The sequence below is a fragment of the Neoarius graeffei genome, chromosome 9 (genome assembly GCF_027579695.1).
Source record: "Neoarius graeffei isolate fNeoGra1 chromosome 9, fNeoGra1.pri, whole genome shotgun sequence".
Taxonomy (NCBI): Eukaryota; Metazoa; Chordata; class Actinopteri; order Siluriformes; family Ariidae; genus Neoarius; species Neoarius graeffei.
The window spans coordinates 35,749,775-35,770,776 of record NC_083577.1 but is presented as its reverse complement, the minus strand read 5'-3'; the positions used below and the strand labels follow the sequence as shown (position 1 = coordinate 35,770,776).

Sequence of the window (21,002 nt, the reverse complement as noted above, 5' to 3'; positions counted from 1 at the left end):
TTTTCAGCCTTGTTCCTTGCGTACAGAGATTTCTCTGGATTCTCTGAATCTTTTAATTATATATATATATATATATATATATATATATATATATATATATATATATATATATATATATACCTGTCTCTGCACAACATGGAAGGCCCTGTCAGGCATCATTGCGGCAAAAATGAGTAAGCATGTGGCTCAATACATGAGCGAGGCACAGAAAGGAATTGGCAGTAACACCAGAGGAGCCAAGCACCAGCTACTGGTCGATAGAACAGTTGCCCAAGACTGTAAGAAGAGACAGACCAACCTGTGCACTGCCTGGATTGACTACAAGAAAGCCTACGACTCAATGCCACACACATGGATACTGGAATGTCTGGAACTGTATAAGATCAACAGGAACCTAAGGACCTTCATCCAGAACTCAATGGAAATGTGGAAGACAACCCTAGAGGCCAACTCAAAACCCATTGCCCAAGTCAACATCAAGTGCGGCATATACCAAGGAGATGCGCTATCACCACTGCTGTTCTGCATAGGCCTGAACCCCCTCAGTCGGATCATCACGAAGAGCGGCTACGGGTACCGATTCCGTAGTGGGGCAACAATCAGCCACCTGCTCTACATGGATGACATCAAGCTGTATGCCAGGAACGAGCGAGAAATAGACTCGCTGATCCACACCACCCGGATCTACAGCGATGACATAGGGATGTCATTCAGATTGGACAAGTGTGGCCGGATGGTCTCAAAGAGAGGCAAGATGATCTGGACTGAGGGGATTGACCTACCAGAGGGCAACATAGGTGATATCCAAGACAGCTACATGTACCTTGGCATCCCACAGGCTAATGGAAACCATGAAGAGGCCACAAGGAAGTCAACCACAGCCAAATACCTCCAGAGAGTAAGGCAGGTCCTGAAAAGTCAGCTGAATGGTAAGAACAAGGTCCAAGCCATCAACATGTACGCACTACCAGTCATCAGATACCCCGCTGGTATCATAAACTGGCCAAAGGAGGAGATAAAAGCCGCAGATATCAAGACTAGAAAGCTCCTCACCATGCATGGAGGGTTCCACCCCAAGTCCAGCACCCTGAGACTATACACTTAGCGGAAAGAGGGAGGCCGAGGGCTAGTGAGCATCAAGACCACGGTCCAGGATGAAACATCGAAAATCCGAGAATACATCAAAAAGATGGCCCCAAAGGATGAACTGCTAAGTGAATGTCTCAGGCAGCAGAACCCTGATGAGAGTGCAGAGGAGGAGGAGGAACAGACAACCTGGAGAGACAAACCCCTACATGGCATGTACCACCGTCAGATAGAGGAAGTGGCTGATATCAGGAAATCCTACCAGTGGCTGGATAATGCAGGACGGACAGACAGCACAGAGGCACTAATCATGGCAGCACAAGAACAGGCCATAAGCACAAGAGCCATAGAGGCCAGGATCTACCAGAGTAGATCAGACCCAAGATGCAGACTGTGCAAAGAAGCCCCTGAAACAGTCCAGCACATAGTAGCAGGGTGTAAGATGCTAGCTGGATCAGCGTACATGGAGAGGCACAACCAAGTGGCTGGGATAGTATACAGGAACATCTGCAACTAGTATGGAATAGAAGTACCCAAGTCCCAATGGGCCATACCACAGAAGGTGGCTGAGAACAACAGGGCCAAGGTTCTGTGGGACTTCAGCTTCCAGACTGACAAACAGATCCTGGCTAACCAACCGGACATAGTGGTGGTGGACAAAGAGCAGAAGAGGGTGGTGGTGATAGATGTGGCGATCCCAGCTGACGCCAACATCAGGAAGAAGGAACATGAGAAACTTGAGAAGTATCAAGGGTTGAAAGAGCAGCTGGAACGGATGTGGAAGGTCAAGGGTTGCGTGGTCCCCGTGGTAGTGGGGGCACTTGGGGCAGTAACCCCCAAACTGGGAGAGTGGCTCCAGCAAATCCCAGGAACAACATCTGAAGCCTCAGTCCAGAAGAGCGCAGTCCTAGGAACATCGAAGATACTGCGCAGAACCCTCAAACTCCCAGGCCTCTGGTAGAGGACCCGAGCTTGAGGATGACATGGATACCACCCCCCCGCCGGGGGTGAGAAGGAGATTTTTATGACAAAAAACTGAATTCTCAATGAGTGTAAAATGTGTTAGTAAATAATCCCATGTCATGTTTTAAAAGGCAAATTAAAAATAAGTGCAATAAAGATATAAATTTCATTGTCCAGTGGTCAAGTGTTTATGAGATACATTGCCTTACACTGGTGGTACACGTATGTTGTTCCTACATGCATACGGACATCATACTGTTGCAAAAGCCATCAAAAATCAGGTCGATGCACTACCATATTCTCTTAAGTATGGAGCTTCACTCTGCTATGAATGCATAGTTTTTGTTCATATTTATTTAAGTACAAAGTCAAAAGTAATCATATATGTATATGTAACTTTACTGGAAGTACAACCCCAATTCCAAAAAAGATGGGATGCTGTGTAAACTGTAGATAAAGTCAGAATGCGATAATTTGCAAAACATGGAAACCCTATTTTTCATTGAACATAGTACAAAGACACCATTTCACATGTTGAAACTGAGAAATTATTGTTTTTTGAAATATATATGCTCATTTTGAATTTGATGTCAGCAACACATTTCAAAAAAGTTGGGACAGGGGCATATTTACCACTGTGCTGCATCACATCTATTTTTAACAACACCTGGTAAACGTTTGGGAACTGAGGAGACCAATTGCTGTAGTTTTGAAAGAGAAATGTTGTCCCATTCTTGCCTGATGTACAATTTCAGTTGCTCAACAGTTTGGGGTCTCCTTTGTCTTATTTTGCACTTCATAACACACCAAATGTTTTAAATGGGAGACAGGTCTGGACTGCAGGCAGGCCAGTTTAGCACCTGGACTCTTTTACTATGGAGCCATGCAGTTTTAATACATGCAGAAAGCGGTTTGGCATTGTCTTGCTGAAAGAAGAAAGGCCTTCCCTGAAAAAGATTTTGTCTGGATGGCAGCATATTGCTCTGAAACGTGTATATATCGTTCAGCATTAATGATGCCTTCCCAGATGTACAAGCTACCCATGTCCTGTGCACTAATGCACCCTCATACCATCACAGATGCTGGATTTTGAACTGTGCACTGATAACAAGCTGGATGGTCCCTCTCCTCTTTAACCTGGAAGACGTGGTGTCCATGATTTCTAAAAAGAATTTCTACTTTTGATTCGTCAGACCTCGGGACATTCCATTTCGCCTCAGTCCATCATAAAAGAGCTCAGGCCCAGAGAAGGCACCGGTGTTTCTGGATATTGTTTATATCTGGTTTTAACTGGACGCAGTAATGAACTGTTTTCACAGACAATGGTTTTCTGAAGTGTTCCTGAGCCCATACAGTGATTTCCACTACAGACACGTGTCTGCTTTTAATGCAGTGTCGCCTGAGGGCCTGAAGATCACAGGTATCCAATGTCAATTTTCAGCCTTGTCTCTTGCATACAGAGATTTCTCCAGATTCTCTGAATCCCTTAATGATATTATGGACCATAGATGATGTGATCCCCAAATTCTTTGCAATTTTACATTGAGGAACGTTATTCTTAAATTGTTGCACTGTTTGCCCATGCAGTCCTTCACAGAGTGGTGAACCCCTCCCCATCTTTACTTCTGAGAGACTCCGCCTCTCTGGGATGCTCTATTTATACCCAATCATGTTGCTGACCTGTTGCCAATTAACCAAATTAGGTTTTTTTTGCATTACACAACTTTTTCAGTCGTCTGTTGCCCCTGTCTCAGCTTTTCTGAAACATGTTGCTGACATCAAATTCAAAATGAGCATATATTTTTCAAAACCAATAAAATTTCTCAGTTTCAACATTTGATATGTTGTTTTTGTACTATTTTCAATGAAATATAGGGTTTCCATGATTTACAAATCTTCACATTCGGTTTTTATGTACAGTTTACACAGCGTTCCAACTTTTTTTGGAATTGGGGTTGTATATTAAATACTCAAAACAATAGTGTCTAGTTACTCATTTCCCCTTACTACAAGTTAGAGTAGGAGTTAAAAACATCTGAAAGATCCATCATCAGGGACATCATGTCTAAAAGGACTATCGTTGACATTTTGTTGTTTGCCCAAATACCCTGGGGACAAGAGCTAGTGTTATAATCTCACTACAGAACAGATACATCAGCAGGTGACTCGAGTTTCAGCCATCTATAATCTCTGGTCTTTCTTCCACAATCTACAGGGAGGCTTTTTTTTTTAAACCAATCTAAAGCCAGGCTAAGTCGAGGTCATCATCTCTTATATAAAGCGAAGTGATGGGCTTGATGCCCAATCATGACTTTCTTGACGTCCTTCCTTTGCCACGAAGGCCAATCTGTTTGTCTGAGATGACTCAAGGTTTCCTTCATAGCTCTGACTGGATTACCCATAGTGCTGTTCATCCACAAAACCGCCAGCATCCACAATACAAGCAGCATTAAAGCTTTGATTTCATAACAGCAAAGAGTCATGGCTTTTATCAGAACTGTGTCTGACTCAGTCTCCAGTGATGTGAAGGAAGTGTGGTTCTTATTATATTACCGGAGTAGAAGTAAAATTCCATGATGGTGGTTATTTAATCAGTTACTCTCTCAATTTTCACTCATACTCTTATCAAATTAATTTGGTGCTTTGAATGGGAATCTGTGCATTCCACGAAACACTGTATACTGTATATCTCAGCACTAACAGGAAGATTAATAAACTTATCGCACAGTGCAGGTGAATTTTAGGAACAGCACATTCACAGGGACTAGTATGCTGGACACTCCATATAATTTAAGTCAACATTAAGTATAAATGAATAAAAATTATGATGTGGAGCAAAAATTGCCATCATTTTCAAAGTGATGTGATGTAAGTTGAATAAAGCCAGAAAAAATAATACATTTTGTGGTGGTAATGAATTATTTTCCTAAGGCTACTATCACACTGTCTTATATCTTGCCATGTAAGTGGCGTGTGGGTCAAACACCAAGAAATGAGATGTATTTTGTCCAAAATTAAAGTCCTGTGACATACACGGCATATGTGTGACATTTCTGAGGTGTTCCGGTGGCATATCTGGGGTTTGTATGGGGTTCAAGGGACGTAAAGTTATGGCGTACTGAGGCGTATGCGTGGCGTATGATGCATTACCATGGCGTAACCATTTCATTGCTTTCGCTGGCATGGCGTTTCGTTCTTATGTGTGATGTTGCTGCTGCGTATCTGCGGTGTTCACAGGTGGGTATAAAAGGGGGCCCCATGCTGCATTTGTTGTCATTCATCACAGTCAAGAATGCATCATGCCAGTGAAGAAGTCAGGACCCAAAAAGGGCAAGGGAAGAGAGAAGACATTAGCCGCATCCACCCAGCCAGCCCTGGAGCCACCTTCATGTCAACTAAAATGTTTGCACGGCGTAATAAGTGTTCGAGCAACATTCCCGCTGCATCACTGCTGTGTAGCTTTCGTTTTTACAGCATACACGTGACATACAGTTGTGGTCAGAAGTTTACATACAGTGACATGAGTGTCATCTTGAATATGAATGCCATGACAATATTTGGGCTTTCAGTAATTTCTTTGAACTGTTCTTTGTCTGTGGCAGAATGATTGTACAGCATACATCTTTAAAAAAAAAACACTTGAATTTGGTGCACAAGTTTTAAATTTTTTTTTTTTTTGGTTTTATGAAATCAACACAGGGTCAAAATTATACATACAGGGTCAAAAATGTATATACGCTCACTTCGATTATTAATTCAGAGGTGCTGAAACTTCCAAAATATCTTTTATCTTGCCAAGGCCAAGGTCTCATTACTTCCTGTTAGTGATCATGATTGACTATAGCTGGTAGTTTCTCTGTGCCTTCATAAAAAGGGTTTGTTTACAGCACTCATTGGCTTGACCATCACACAGTAAAATGGGAAAGTCCAAGGAGCTCAGTGCAGATCTGAGAAAGAGGATCGCAGATATACACAACTCCAGAATGTCTCTTGGAGTCATTTCTAAACAACTGCAAATTCCAACATCAGTTCAAACAATTGTATCCAACTTATTGTGAGGTGTAGTCACTTTGCCAAGTCACTTTGCTTCATGAAAACCCAAACTGTCACCCTCAGCTGAAAGGAAATTGGTTTGGATGGTCAGGAACAACCTGGGAACCACCATGGCACAGCCCTGCCATGAACTGGAAGCTGATGGATCACTGTCTACAGTTCAGATCACCATGGACTAAGAGGCTGCTGTCCAAAAAATAACCCCCTGCTCCAAAATTGACATCTTCAAGCTTAACTAAAGTTTGAAGCTGATCACACAGACAAAGAAAAAGCCTTCTGGAGCATAGCTGTATGGTCAGATAAGACAAAGATTGAGTTGTTTGGCCACAATGACCACCATGTACAGAGGGACACTGTACCAGCTGGTGGTAGGATCATCATGCTCTGGGGCTGTTTTGCTGCCAGTGGAACAGGTTCATTGCACAAAGTGGATGGAATAATGAAGAAGGAGGACTACCTCAGAATTCTTCAGCATAAACCATCAGAAACTTGAACACGACTTGGGACTTGCAAAAGGACAATGAACCCAAACACACATCAGAGCTGGTTGTGGAGGATAAAGCAGGCTAACATTAAGCTTAAAACAAGTCCTGACTTCAACCCTGTTGAAAATAAATGGACCGTGCTTATAAGTCGAATCCATACCAAAAAAAAACAATTATTTGAACTCTACCAATTCTACTATGAAGAGTCATGAAATATCCAACCCAAATTCTGCCAGAAGCTTGTTCATGGTAAACAAAAAATGTTTGGTCAAGGTGAATCTTATGAAGAGACATTTTACCCAAATATTAGGTGTGCTGTATGTATGTTTTTGACCCTGTATGTATAATTTTAACCCTGTGTTGATTTCAGAAAACCCAAAGAAAATTAAAGCTTGTGCACCAAATTCTAGTGTTTTTTTTTTTAAATTAAAGCTGTATGCTGTACAATCATTCTGTCACAGAAAAAGAACAGTTCAAAGAAATTATTGAAAGCCCAAATATTGCCATGACATTCATATCCAAGATGACATGCATGTCGCTGTATATAAACTTCTGACCACAACTGTATGTGTGACGTATCAAAGCTGCTACGTACTGTATGTGCTACAGATTTTTAAGTGCAGACTTAAAAATATGCCACACCCTGGCATACAAGGAGATCGTGTTACGCATCCTAGAGTATTCGCTACATAAGCTGGCGATGCTGTGACATTCCTTTCTTCCTGCCACGTATCCTGATATGCCGTACATACGCAAGGCTGAAACGCCAATGTGTGAACCAAGCATAAAGCAGCATACCCTGTCGTGCTTTATTTCCGAAATAACAGGCTCAGATACTTTGGTTTATATTAATTCTGCAACTCCAAGTTACACTATCTTTATTTCATTTTATATTGATTTCAACTGAAAGTCTGCAACCTTGAGCAACTTCTCATCAAGCTGAAAATTGAAGTGAGTTTCTGGCTTTGACTGTAGTAATGTACAGCACACACACATATCCTTGAGACTTGAAAGGGTGTGTGTGTGTGTGTGTGTGTGTGTGTGTAGAAGCTCACCGCTCTCTGTTGAATTTGAGCGAATGCAGTATTGCTGGACGTCTCTGCCGAAGGTTCCAGAGATGCAGAGTGTCATCTGCACAGGCTGTGACCAACGCACCCTACACACACACACACACAAGAAACAATATTATATAGGAATTTTTCTACACATAGTTACTTATGAATTAAAATGTATTGAACACATTTCCTGGTCATATTTCATGGCATTCAGGTACATTTGTATTCTAAAGGGAATACTTTAATTGATAGGTTCATCATTAAAAGCTAATAAAGGCCAATTAGCATCATGCGATTAACAAAACAATAATTTCCAACCGTCTTCTCGCTCCTCGTCCCATAAAACATTCAGGTGATCTATTCTTGTATATTGAAGTTGGATGAGCGTTCATCACCTGAGGATTTAATCTCCTGTCTTTAAGCTACATGAATCTTGTTAATGGTCAATTAAGCAGAAGCATGTGGCTGAAATAAGGTTCACAGTCAGAGATCCACAGCTGGGTGTCACAGTGGGCTGGCAGTCTTGAGGCAAGATGTTATGTCAGAAGTTTACAAGTAAGAGCTGAAGCTACTTCCCAGTGGCATTTACAGCTACCAAGGAAGAGAGCAAAGCATCCAAATTTGTCATTGTTTAAATCCTTATATAATCAGTACAGCATCTGGTTTGGCTTCCAGACGCTGTGGCTGAAAATGTTCAATTTCTAAAGATAGCATCTAGACAGAAAACACATGTTCATTACACAGCCTGAAATTTCACCCCTATGTATAATTATCTATTGAAATTCAGTAACTGGATGTACGTTATTGCATTAAACAAATCAGTGCTTTGCCAATTACTTTTCATTCAAATCAATGAGCATACGCCTGCTCCTTTCTGTCTTTTGGCTGAAAGAGAAGGGTGAAAGTGGCTAGGAGTGGCAGGTTTTGTATGCGGAGAATCACATGCATAGTGCCCTGTTATAATGAACTTCAATTCAAAGAAATATATGGGATATATTGAGGATGATTGCACGTTTACATGGGATCTGTATGATGGCTGTTTCATACATATTTCATGTGACATGGATGCAGAAAGAGGAAAGGAGGCAGTTGGAGGAGCTGAAGTCATCGCCATTCTTCAGCCAAAAAAAAAAAAAGCTCACTGGGCACAGCTGTCTCGGTTTTGTCCGGTCATTGAGATGCTTCAGTTTGAATCGTGACTTTACCACAACCATCTGTAACCGAGAGTCCAAGAAAGGACTTGTTTTCCTCTCCTCCTGTCAATTAGGGTGATGCAGCCACTCACAGGAGTATTCTACTCATGCAAAGAAGACATTCAGCTGCCCTATGACATTCGAAACACCTTTTTAAATGTTAGCCCTCACACACCTGAATCGGTAGCAGTCTCACTAGTAGGGTAGGAATTGGTCTCAATTAAATTAGGAGACAATTGTGAAGCCACTAGTTTGGTTCAGAGAAATATCATGTAAAAACATTAACATTTCATCAAAAGTGTGTTCAAAATGACACACTGGTCAGAATATCTGTGAGAAGGTGCATTTGATGCTGCCACAAATATGTCTGACATTCACAATTAGGTTACTAAAACTTTAGTTTATCATGCGACATGGGTCTAAAATCACCTACTACATGTATTCTGTATATAGCACGGATTGCGATGGCTGTGAAATCGCTCCCTGGTTCTGATAAAATGAAGATTTTCAGGTCAGAACAATTAAAGGATACAGCAGACATTAATACAAAGTAAAATGTCTTTTGATTTCCAGTTGGTTTTAACTAAATGAAAAGACTGCTGTGTACAAATTAAGCTTATTCCATCCTTCCATCCATCCATTTTCAAAACCACTTATGCGTCAGTGTCGGAGAGGAAGCTGGAGCCAATCCCAGGTGATTTCGGATGAGAGGTGGGGTACGTCCTGGGAAGGTCACTAATCAATCACAGGGTTAACACAGAGATGAACAACCATTCGCACTCACATTCACACCTATCAGTAATGTAGAGTAGCCAGTTGACCTAATCCACATGTATTTGGACTGTGGGGGAGAAACTGGAGCACCAGGAGGGAACCCACACAGAAACAAGGAGAATCCTGAGTCTTCACTGCACCACTATACCACCTAGATTAAGCTTCTTCATGCACTTAAATTGTACTGTATTACATTTGCAGCTCCTATAATATTTTCAGTTGCTTAACAGTTTGGGACAGGTCTGGATTGCAGGCAGGCCAGTTTAGCACCCAGGCTCTTATTATGGAGCCATGCAGTTGTAATACGTGCAGAATGCAGTTCGGCATTGTCTTACCTTCCCTGAGAAAACATTGTCTAGATGGGAGTATGTTGCTCCAAAACCTGTAATTATCATTCCACATTAATGGTGGCTTCCCAGATGTGCAAGCTACCCATGACATGCGCACTAATCCACCCCTGTACCATCACAGTTGCTGGTTTTGGAACTGTGAACTGATAACAAGCCATTGGTCCCTCTCCTCTTTAGCCCGGAGAATGCAGTGTCCATGATTTTCAAAAAGAATTTCAAATTTTGATTTGTCAGACCACAGGAGTTTTCCACTTCACCTCAGTCCATCATAAGTGAGGAAGACCTGAGTGTTTCTAGATATTGTTTATAGATAGTTCATTCTTTGCATGGTGGGATTTTAACTTGTGGATGCAGTGCCAAATTGTGTTCAAGGACAGTGGTTTGCAGAAGAGTTTCTGATCCCATGCAGTGATTTCCATGACAGAATCGTGTCTGTTTTTAATGCAGAGTCACCTGAGGGCCTGAAGATCAGGGACATCCAGTGTTGGTTTTCAGCCTTGTTTCTTGCGTACAGAGATATCTCTGGATTCTCTGAATCTCGTCTCGTCTCGTCTCGTCTCGTCTCGTCTCGTCTTCTTCCGCTTATCCAGGACCGGGTCGCGGAGGCAGCAGTCTAAGCATGGAAGCCCAAACTTCCCTTTCCCCAGACACCTCGGCCAGCTCCTCAGGAAGAACACCGAGGCGTTCCCAGGCCAGCCGAGAGACATAGTCCCTCCAGCGTGTCCTGGGTCTTCCCCGGGGCCTCCTCCCGGGGGGACATGCCTGGAACACCTCCCCAGGGAGGCGTCCAGGAGGCATCCGAAAAAGATGCCCGAGCCACCTCAGCTGGTTCCTCTCGATGTGGAGGAGCAGCGGCTCTACTCCGAGCTCCTCCCGAGTGACTGTGCTTCTCACCCTATCTCTAAGGGAGCGCCCAGCCACCCTGCGAAGGAAACTCATTTCAGCCGCTTGTATCCGCGATCTTGTTCTTTCTGTCATTACCCAAAGCTCATGACCATAGGTGAGAGTCGGAACGTAGATCGACCGGTAAATTGAGAGCTTCGCCTTTTGGCTCAGCTCCTTCTTCACCACGACGGACCGGTAAAGCGACCGCATCACTGCGGAGGCTGCACCGATCCGCCTGTCGATCTCACGCTCCATCCTTCCCTCACTCGTGAACAAGATCCCGAGATACTTAAACTCCTCCACTTGAGGCAGGACTTCTCCACCAACCTGGAGAGGGCAAGCCACCCTTTTCCGGTCGAGAACCATGGCCTCGGACTTGGAGGTGCTGATTCTCATCCCAGCTGCTTCACACTCGACTGCAAACCGCCCCAGTGCATGCTGAAGGTCCTGGTTTGAAGAAGCCAACAGGACAACATCATCCGCAAAAAGCAGAGATGAAATCCTGTGGTTCCCAAACAGGATTCCTTCCGGCCCCTGGCTGCGCCTAGAAATTCTGTCCATAAAAATTATGAACAGAACCGGTGACAAAGGGCAGCCCTGACGGAGTCCAACATGCACCGGGAACAGGTCTGACTTACTGCCGGCAATGCGAACCAGACTCCTGCTCCGTTCGTACAGGGACCGGACAGCCCTTAGGAAAGAGCCCCGAACCCCATACTCCCGAAGCACCCCCCACAGAATACCACGGGGGACACGGTCGAATGCCTTCTCCAGATCCACAAAGCACATGTGGACTGGTTGGGCAAACTCCCATGAACCCTCGAGCACCCTATGAAGGGTATAGAGCTGGTCCAGTGTTCCGCGACCAGGATGAAAACCGCATTGTTCCTCCTGGATCCGAGGTTCGACTATTGGTCGAATTCTCCTCTCCAGTACCCTGGAGTAAACTTTCCCTGGGAGGCTGAGAAGTGTGATTCCCCTATAATTGGAGCACACTCTCCGGTCCCCTTTCTTAAAAAGAGGGACCACCACCCCAGTCTGCCACTCCAGAGGCACTGTCCCCGACCGCCACGCGATGTTGCAGAGGCGTGTCAACCAAGACAGCCCCACAACATCCAGAGACTTGAGATACTCAGGGCGGATCTCATCCACCCCCGGTGCCTTGCCACCGAGGAGCTTGCAAACCACCTCAGTGACTTCGGCTTGGGTAATGGACGAGTCCACCTCTGAGTCATCAGCCTCAGTCTCCTCAGTGGAAGACATGACGGTGGGATTGAGGAGATCCTCAAAGTATTCCTTCCACCGCCCGACAATGTCCCCAGTCGAGGTCAACAGCTCCCCACCCGCACTGTAAACAGTGTTGGCAGAGTACTGCTTCCCCCTCCTGAGGCGCCGGACGGTTTGCCAGAATTTCTTCGAGGCCGACCGATAGTCCTTCTCCATGGCCTCCCCGAACTCCTCCCAGTTCCGAGTTTTTGCCTCTGCAACTGCCCGAGCTGCAGCACGCCTGGCCTGCCGATACCCGTCGGCTGCCTCAGGAGTCCCGGAGGTCAACATGGCCCGATAGGACTCCTTCTTCAGCTTGACGGCATCCCTTACTTCCGGTGTCCACCACCGGGTTCGGGGATTGCCGCCACGACAGGCACCGGAGACCTTGCGGCCACAGCTCCGAACAGCTGCGTCCACAATGGAGGTAGAGAACATGGTCCACTCAGACTCAATGTCCCCCGCCTCCCTCGGAAGCTGGGAAAAGCTCTCCCGGAGGTGGGAGTTAAAGACCTCCCCAACAGAGTGCTCGGCCAGACGTTCCCAGCAGACCCTCACCATACGTTTGGGCCTGCCAGGTCTGTCCAGCTTCCTCCTCCGCCAGCGGATCCAACTCACCACCAGGTGGTGATCAGTTGACAACTCAGCCCCTCTCTTCACCCGAGTGTCCAAGACATAGGGTCGGAGATCAGATGACACGACTACAAAGTCGATCATCGACCTCCGACCTAAGGTGTCCTGGTGCCACGTGCACTTATGGACACCCCTATGCTCGAACATGGTGTTCGTTATGGACAAACTGTGGCTAGCACAGAAGTCCAATAACAAAACACCACTCGGGTTCAGATCGGGGAGGCCGTTCCTCCCAACCACGCCCCTCCAGGTGTCACTGTCATCGCCCACGTGAGCATTGAAGTCCCCCAGTAGCACAATGGAGTCCCCAGTCTGAGCACCCCTCAGTACCTCTCCCAGGGACTCCAAGAAGGCCGGATACTCTATACTGCTATTTGGCCCGTAGGCACAAACAACAGCAAGAGCCCTCTCCCCAATCCGAAGGCGCAGAGAGGCGACCCTCTCGTTCACTGGGGTAAACTCCAACACATGGCGGCTGAGCTGGGGAGCTATAAGGAAGCCCACACCAGCCCGCCGCCGCTCACCACGGGCGACTCCAGAGAAGTGGAAAGTCCAGCCCCTCTCGAGGAGCTGGGTTCCAGAGCCCAAGCTGTGCGTGGAGGTGAGCCTGACTATCTCTAGCCGGTACCTCTCAACCTCCCGCACAAGCTCAGGCTCCTTCCCCCCCAGCGAAGTGACATTCCATGTCCCAACAGCCAGCCGCTGTGTCCGGGGATCAGGTCGTCGAGGCCCCTGCCTTCGACTGCCACCCAATCCACACTGCACCAAACCCCTACTGCTACCTCTGTGGGTGGTGAACCCACAGGAGGTCGGGCCCACGTCACCTCTTCGGGCTGAGCCCGGCCGGGCCCCATGGGCAAAGGCCCGGCCACCAAGCGCTCGCATACGAGCCCCAACCCCGGGCCTGGCTCCAGGGTGGGGCCCCGGCTGCGTCCTACCGGGCGACGTCACGGTCCTGGATTTTTTCTCCATAGGGGTTTTTTTGGTGAACTGCTCTTGGTCTGGCCTGTCACCTAGGACCTGTCTGCCTTGGGAAACCCTAACAGGGGCATAATGCCCCCGACAACATAGCTCCTAGGATCATTCAAGCACACAAACCCCTCCACCACAATAAGGTGGCAGTTCTAGGAGGGGTTCTCTGAATCTATTAATTCTCTGAATCTATTAATGATATTATTGTAGATGATGTGATTCTCAAATTCTTTGCAACTTGACACTGAGGAATGTTATTCTTAAATTGTTGCACTATTTGCCCACACAAATACTTGTCCGATTAGACATTAAAAGCATATACCTAAACAACTTTTGTTGGTTGTGTAGCCAGATACAAAGAAAAAAAGTCATAGCTAACATAACATTAGACTACATCATATGAAGTATACCTGCATTATAAACTAAGCTAATAACTAACTAAAGAAATCCAGTGTTATGCCTCCAAATAATGTGTTCAGCTGGATCAGGGGACAGTGCACTTGTGTGTTAGCTTGCTAAAATACAGGGTGTTTCAAAAAATTTGGCATTATTTGAGATGTAAATATCCCAGAAACTACATAGTCTAGGTGAATGAAACTGAACATGCTTAATGTTGAGCAATACAAGATTTATTCCTCAAAATTTGAATGAGAAATTCCAAAGGTATGTGGATTCCATGAACGATTTCACAAATTTTCAATATTCGCGAACCCGCTCGACAGTCTCTTCCGATGCTGGTGGTCGTCCAGATCCTTTTGCCCTGTAAAGACAGCCTTCCTCTTTGAACTTTTTGTGCCATGTCCAAATCTGCATTGCAGCTGGTGCATTTTTAAAGAATTCTCTCATAAATGCACGCTGCACAGTCTTGTTCGACTGTGTTCGAGTGTCCTCTAACACACAAAATGCCTTTTCTTTTCCAGTGAATGGCATTTCTATACTGAAAAAGATTTTGAAAAAAACATTAAACATAAAATTTTGATCTGTTTCCACACATACTGTTAAAACTTGGTCAATTGAATGAGAATTGGCAAAGTTATTAGATTGTGAAACGATATCAAATTTTTTGAAACACCCTGTTCATATTCCTGCACCACATTACACTCACCATTGGACAATGGCACTGTAATGGGCATTCCATATTATTCAAACTATCCTATCTATGTTAGTGTTTCCCACAGACCAGGTAGCAATTTGTGGTGCTCCACTGTGCCGATGTGTTCAAGGACAGTGAATCGTGTGCAGTGGTGTCGTGGCGGTCGGTGGAGTCGGTCATTGGGGTGTATGCAAAGTGTTTACAGCGGGCGGTGTTCAAACACACAGTATTTTTCTTCAGAGTCACCTGCTGGGACTATTTTAAAGCTACAAGAAGCATTTGAGACTACTCAGTTCAATCTGAATTCTTTTAAGTTCTTTAAGAGAAGACAGCGAAAACAATTTTTACCAGAACCCTGCCTGGTTTCATTCCTCAACCCAACTTTACATTACAGGGCAGGCCATTAGTTTGCTGGGCTTGATGTTGGTGGAAAACCTGTCTTTTAAATTTATGAAAATTACTCACCAAAATTGAAGTTAAAGTTTAGTTTTTACTTGAGATGCACCGATTGCAATTTTTTGGGCCGATTCCGATTTTCGATTTTCCATGGAGTGTGACCTGCCAATACCAATTTTGGCTGATTCCGATTTCATTTTTTCAAACCACTTCACAGCACACACAAAGACTATTTTCTTGTTATCTTTTCTTTAATAGAACATTCTGCCAGATTTTCAGTAATAAATTTTCAACACCTCAAAGGTTGAAAACAAACAAAAATAAAATCTTTCTTCATGTTTGGTATTAACATATTCATTCCTGAAATAGGAAATTCACACAAACATTTTTTTCTTTTCCCATCCAATATCTGGCACAAAAACAACTTCCCCCTCATATATTATTTGCCTACTGCTATGGAACACACTTTCATAAGCCTATTTAGATCTGAAAACTTATGCCTTATGGAACAACCCATTTCTTAATTCAGTATCAAAATACAAAAATAATTTCCAGTCATACTTATACCATAGCCATTCTATCATCTTTGTCAAATGTGTATTTGTAGAGTAATTTCCAATGGAATCAAGTGCAACCAGGGTAGACTGGTACCAAAATCCAGAATTGTGACACCCAAAGGCATTTTTGAGACAAAGTCGGCAAACAGTCTTATTTTGTCAATTTGGGTGTGCCGAATTCAAATCTGCAATATGCCGAGCTCTATCTGACCTCTGTTGACCTCTAGAGATCATTGAACTTTGGACCTGTAAACGTCTCAGCTGAACCCAGTTTCTCAGCGTTCTAAGGAATGAAATGTACTAAAATGATTAATGAAGTTAGCAAATGGCCTTGTTTGTTAAATGTTTGGGTGCTGAATTCATTTTTCATTTGTAAAACGACATATGACCTCTGATAACCTCAAAGTCATTAAACTTGGCCTATAGGCCTATGCATTTAACGGCATTTTTAAACTGACTTTACTCCCCCAAAAAGAATATGAACAGACAAAAAACAAATAGAAAGGAACAATACAACATTAAATGCCAGTCCATGTACATGTGACTTACTTTTCACAATGAGAATGCCTAGGTGATCACCTTACATAACATTGCATTACATTTAGCGGTTATTGTTTATACAAAGCTACTGAAAAAAGGACAGATTCAGCAGCATACAAAATGTGGGGGCATACAGGGTATACAGGTTAATCAGGGTTAGTATATATGAGAGTTTTTTTCTTTGTTTTTTGTAAAGGCTTTACCCCGTTTAAAACAAAAAACAAACAACAAAGAAAAAAACTCTCATATATACTGAATCTGTCCTTTTTTCAGTAGCTTTGTATAAACAATAACCGCTAAATGTAATGCAATGTTATGTAAGGTGATCGCCTAGGCATTCTCATTGTGAAAAGTAAGTCACATGTACATGGACTGGCATTTAATGTTGTATTTGTTCCTTTCTATTTGTTTTTTGTCTGTTCATATTCTTTTTGGGGGAGTAAAGTCAGTTTAAAAATGCCGTTAAATGCATAGGCCTATAGGCCAAGTTTAATGACCTTGAGGTTATCAGAGGTCATATGTCGTTTTACAAATGAAAAATGAATTCAGCACCCAAACATTTAACAAACAAGGCCATTTGCTAACTTCATTAATCATTTTAGTACATTTCATTCCTTAGAAAGCTGAGAAACTGGGTTCAGCTGAGACGTTTACAGGCCCAAAGTTCAATGACCTCTAGAGGTCAACAGAGGTCAGATAGAGCTCGGCATATTGCAGATTTGAATTCGGCACACCCAAATTGACAAAATAAGACTGTTTGCCGACTTTGTCTCAAAAATGCCTTTAACTCCTTAAATAAGCACTTTTTTGAATTTTGGTACCAGTCTAAGGCTGTAAAACAAACAAAAAGACATTTTTTTCTTTCTCTCTTTGTACAAATCTAACTAGATGTTTGGTAATAGGCTAACATATTAATTCCTGTAATGGGAAATTCACACAACCACAAACATTTTCTTCTTTTCACATACAATATCTGGCACAAAAAAAAATTCACTATATTTGGATATATAATATATACAAATATAGTGAATTTTTTATTTTTTTTTTGTTAACGGCGCGTGCGCCGGAGCTCATTAGGCGCGCAGGACTGACACCGTTCTGCGCAAGCGCAACACAATCACACTAGAAAGCATGTTCAAGCTGCCAGTGTAGCTGCAGTCTTTTTAGTTGCGAATTACGAGTATTTCCACTTTCAGCTCTATGTGATACACAAGTTTTGATCGGCAGAAAATCATCATATTTTAATTTTGACCGAGGGCCTTTCCATGTGGAGTTTGCATGTTCTCCCTGTGTCCGCGTGCGTTTCCTCCGGGTGCTCCGGTTTCCCCCACAGTCCAAAGACATGCAGGTTAGGTTAACTGGTGACTCTAAATTGACCGTAGGTGTGAATGTGAGTGTGAATGGTTGTCTGTGTCTATGTGTCAGCCCTGTGATGACCTGGCGACTTGTCCAGGGTGTACCCCACCTTTCGCCCATAGTCAGCTGGGATAGGCTCCAGCTTGCCTGCGACCCTGTAGAACAGGATAAAGTGGCTAGAGATAATGAGATGAGACCGGCCGGTCATGGCCGATCACGTGAAAATCGGCCGATTCCAATCAACAGCCGGTCAATCGGTGCATCTCTGGTTTTTACCTTAGTTTTTTGCCTTTTTGGTGGCAATCTTTCAATCATTCTTTAGTTGACATTCAAGGAATAAATTACAAAAAACAAGCTGGAGGTCTCATCTCATCTCATCTCATTATCTGTAGCCGCTTTATCCTTCTACAGGGTCGCAGGCAAGCTGGAGCCTATCCCAGCTGACTACGGGCGAAAGGCGGGGTACACCCTGGACAAGTCGCCAGGTCATCACAGGGCTGACACATAGACACAGACAACCATTCACACTCACATTCACACCCACGGTCAATTTAGAGTCACCAGTTAACCTAACCTGCATGTCTTTGGACTGTGGGGGAAACCGGAGCACCCGGAGGAAACCCACGCGGACACGGGGAGAACATGCAAACTCCACACAGAAAGGCCCTCGCCGGCCCCGGGGCTCGAACCCAGGACCTTCTTGCTGTGAGGCGACAGCGCTAACCACTACACCACCGTGCCGCCCCAAGCTGGAGGTTTTTATTTTAAATATTGAACTCAACACTTACCTCAACCAATACTAAAATTAAATAAATAGTATCTCATCTCATTATCTCTAGCCGCTTTATCCTGTTCTACAGAGTCGCAGGCAAGCTGGAGCCTATCCCAGCTGACTACAGGCGAAAGGCGGGGTACACCCTGGACAAGTTGCCAGGTCATCACAGGGCTGACACATAGACACAGACAACCATTCACACTCACATTCACACCTACGGTCAATTTAGAGTCACCAGTTAACCTAACCTGCATGTCTTTGGGGGAAACCGGAGCACCCGGAGGAAACCCACGCGGACACGGGGAGAACATGCAAACTCCACACAGAAAGGCCCTCGCCGGCCACAGGGCTCGAACCCGGACCTTCTCGCTGTGAGGCGACAGCGCTAACCACTACACCACTGTGCCGCCCCCGAAATAAATAGTATAATGTGACAAAATAATAATAAAATAAAATATCATAATTAGATGTAAGAAACCACTTAAGGTAACACCAAGGCAACTAACAATAATGAAAAAGCATTACCGTAATTGGTGCAAAGCCTGCATGCCCTATCAGAACATTTAATTCTGCGTGGCTTCCTGAAAAAAAACTCAAGTGCCCTATCATAAGGGAAGTTATTGCTGAAGTGGGATAAACGGGATAATGCAATAAGGCCAGTTCCTCGCGTCAAGCTGCTACTGTATGCATCAAAATTGGTTTATAGCCTGACTCGGGGATGTCCGTTTCCTGTAAGCCAAGAAGGCTATGATAAAGCTCATCACGAGCACGACGTAGGCTACCTTTTAAAATAAGGGGTCAGAAGGCGAATCGGGAAGGCTGCATTATTTTTAATTAGCCTAACAGGCCTACTTGCAGTCCGGGTATATGCACACCGGCAGGCCTGTTGACACGCCTCTCCGTCTCTCTCTGTGTGTGGGTGTGTGCGCGTGCGCGTGAACGAGAAGAAAGAGCACTATGAATGAAGGGAACGATACGCAACGGAATTTTTTTTTTCAAAATCACGAGTCTGATTGTGTGGCGATAGGAATCCATTGTGTGGCGCTGCGCAACACAGTGGTCTATGTATGGGAAATCCTGTATGTCACCAGTTTCAATGACATTGCTATTACTACAACTACTACTGTCATGTGTGCATCTGTTCACAGTTAACAGCGGCCTTCAAACATGGCCGCCACGGACTACAACAGCCATCCAGCACCACATCGTTCTCAGTCTCCGGAGTTCTAATCATTCACACCTGTTCCTGATCGCAGCCACAGTATATAAGGACTTTCAGTTCACATTGTCATTGAGATATAAATGCTCAGTGTTCCCATGCCTGACTTTATCAAGCCTTTATTGTTTGTGCTGATTATTTGGTCATTGATTCAGTTTATATCTTGATTATCCCTTTTAGTATCTGCCTTTGACATTCTGTTTGTACCTCGCCTGATCATTGCCTGTTTACTGACTCTGCCTTTGCTTTACGATTTGGATTTGTCTCCCAGTTTGCCTTCAATAAACTCTTTACTGCTTTTACATCCATCTGTCCCCTGCAAACCTGATAGCCATACTTTATGTTAGTGCAGGGCTTTTCAAAGTGTGGGGCGCGCCTCCCCAGGGGGCGCCAGAGTTCTTCGGGGGGGGGCACAACGTCTCATCTCATCTCATCTCATTATCTCTAGCTGCTTTATCCTTCTACAGGGTCGCAGGCAAGCTGGAGCCTATCCCAGCTGACTACGGGCGAAAGGCGGGGTACACCCTGGACAAGTCGCCAGGTCATCACAGGGCTGACACATAGACACAGACAACCATTCACACTCACATTCACACCTACGGTCAATTTAGAGTCACCAGTTAACCTAACCTGCATGTCTTTGGACTGTGGGGGAAACCAGAGCACCCGGAGGAAACCCACGCGGACACGGGGAGAACATGCAAACTCCGCACAGAAAGGCCCTTGCCGGCCCCGGGGCTCAAACCCAGGACCTTCTTGCTGTGAGGCGACAGCACTAACCACTACACCACCGTGCCGCCAGGGCGCAACGTGGGGTAAAATAAACCAGAATAAGTTACTATTGCGGACATTTAGCGAACTTCAGCTAGCCTTTGCCAGAGACAAAATGGATCGATTTTTAGTACCTAAAGCTACAGTGAGTGAGGAGACAGTCTGGGCCAAGCAAAAAAAGAAGGAAGTATGACCACGATTATTTAAAGTTTGGATTTTCATGGACTGGATTAGAGGTCTGCGTGGGTTGGATTTTTCAGTCCCACTCCCGCCCGCATTGTGCAGTCCCGCTCCCGCCCGCGCCCGCAAAGAATTATGATTTTCAGTCCCGCTCCCACCCACAAAAAAATTATGATTTTCAGTCCCGCTCCCGCCCGCGCCTGCCATATTTTGTCCCACTCCCGCCCGCAAATCCCGCATGATGCAGACGTTTGCGTTATTTCTCAGGAAAGTTCTTGTCTTGACACAGTGTGATGGTGCCCCGCCCCCTACTTTGAGTGGATTTGAGCATAAATATCTACAGCTCACGTTCATGTTTGTTATTATTTACCTTGTTTCTGAATTCAGCATATAGTGTCTC

At 44.6% G+C, this 21,002-nt stretch overlaps 1 protein-coding gene across 3 annotated transcripts in view; it reads right to left on the bottom strand.

The window, feature by feature from the left end:
• The window catches only part of stxbp5l (syntaxin binding protein 5L), a 294,368-nt gene that overhangs the window by 166,185 nt on the left and 107,181 nt on the right, over positions 1-21,002 (bottom strand). For all 3 annotated transcript variants that reach the window (XM_060928664.1, XM_060928666.1, XM_060928665.1), the window contains exon 4: positions 7,643-7,743. In XM_060928664.1, the coding sequence (XP_060784647.1) occupies positions 7,643-7,743 (101 nt within the window). The remainder of the gene's footprint in view (positions 1-7,642; positions 7,744-21,002) is intronic.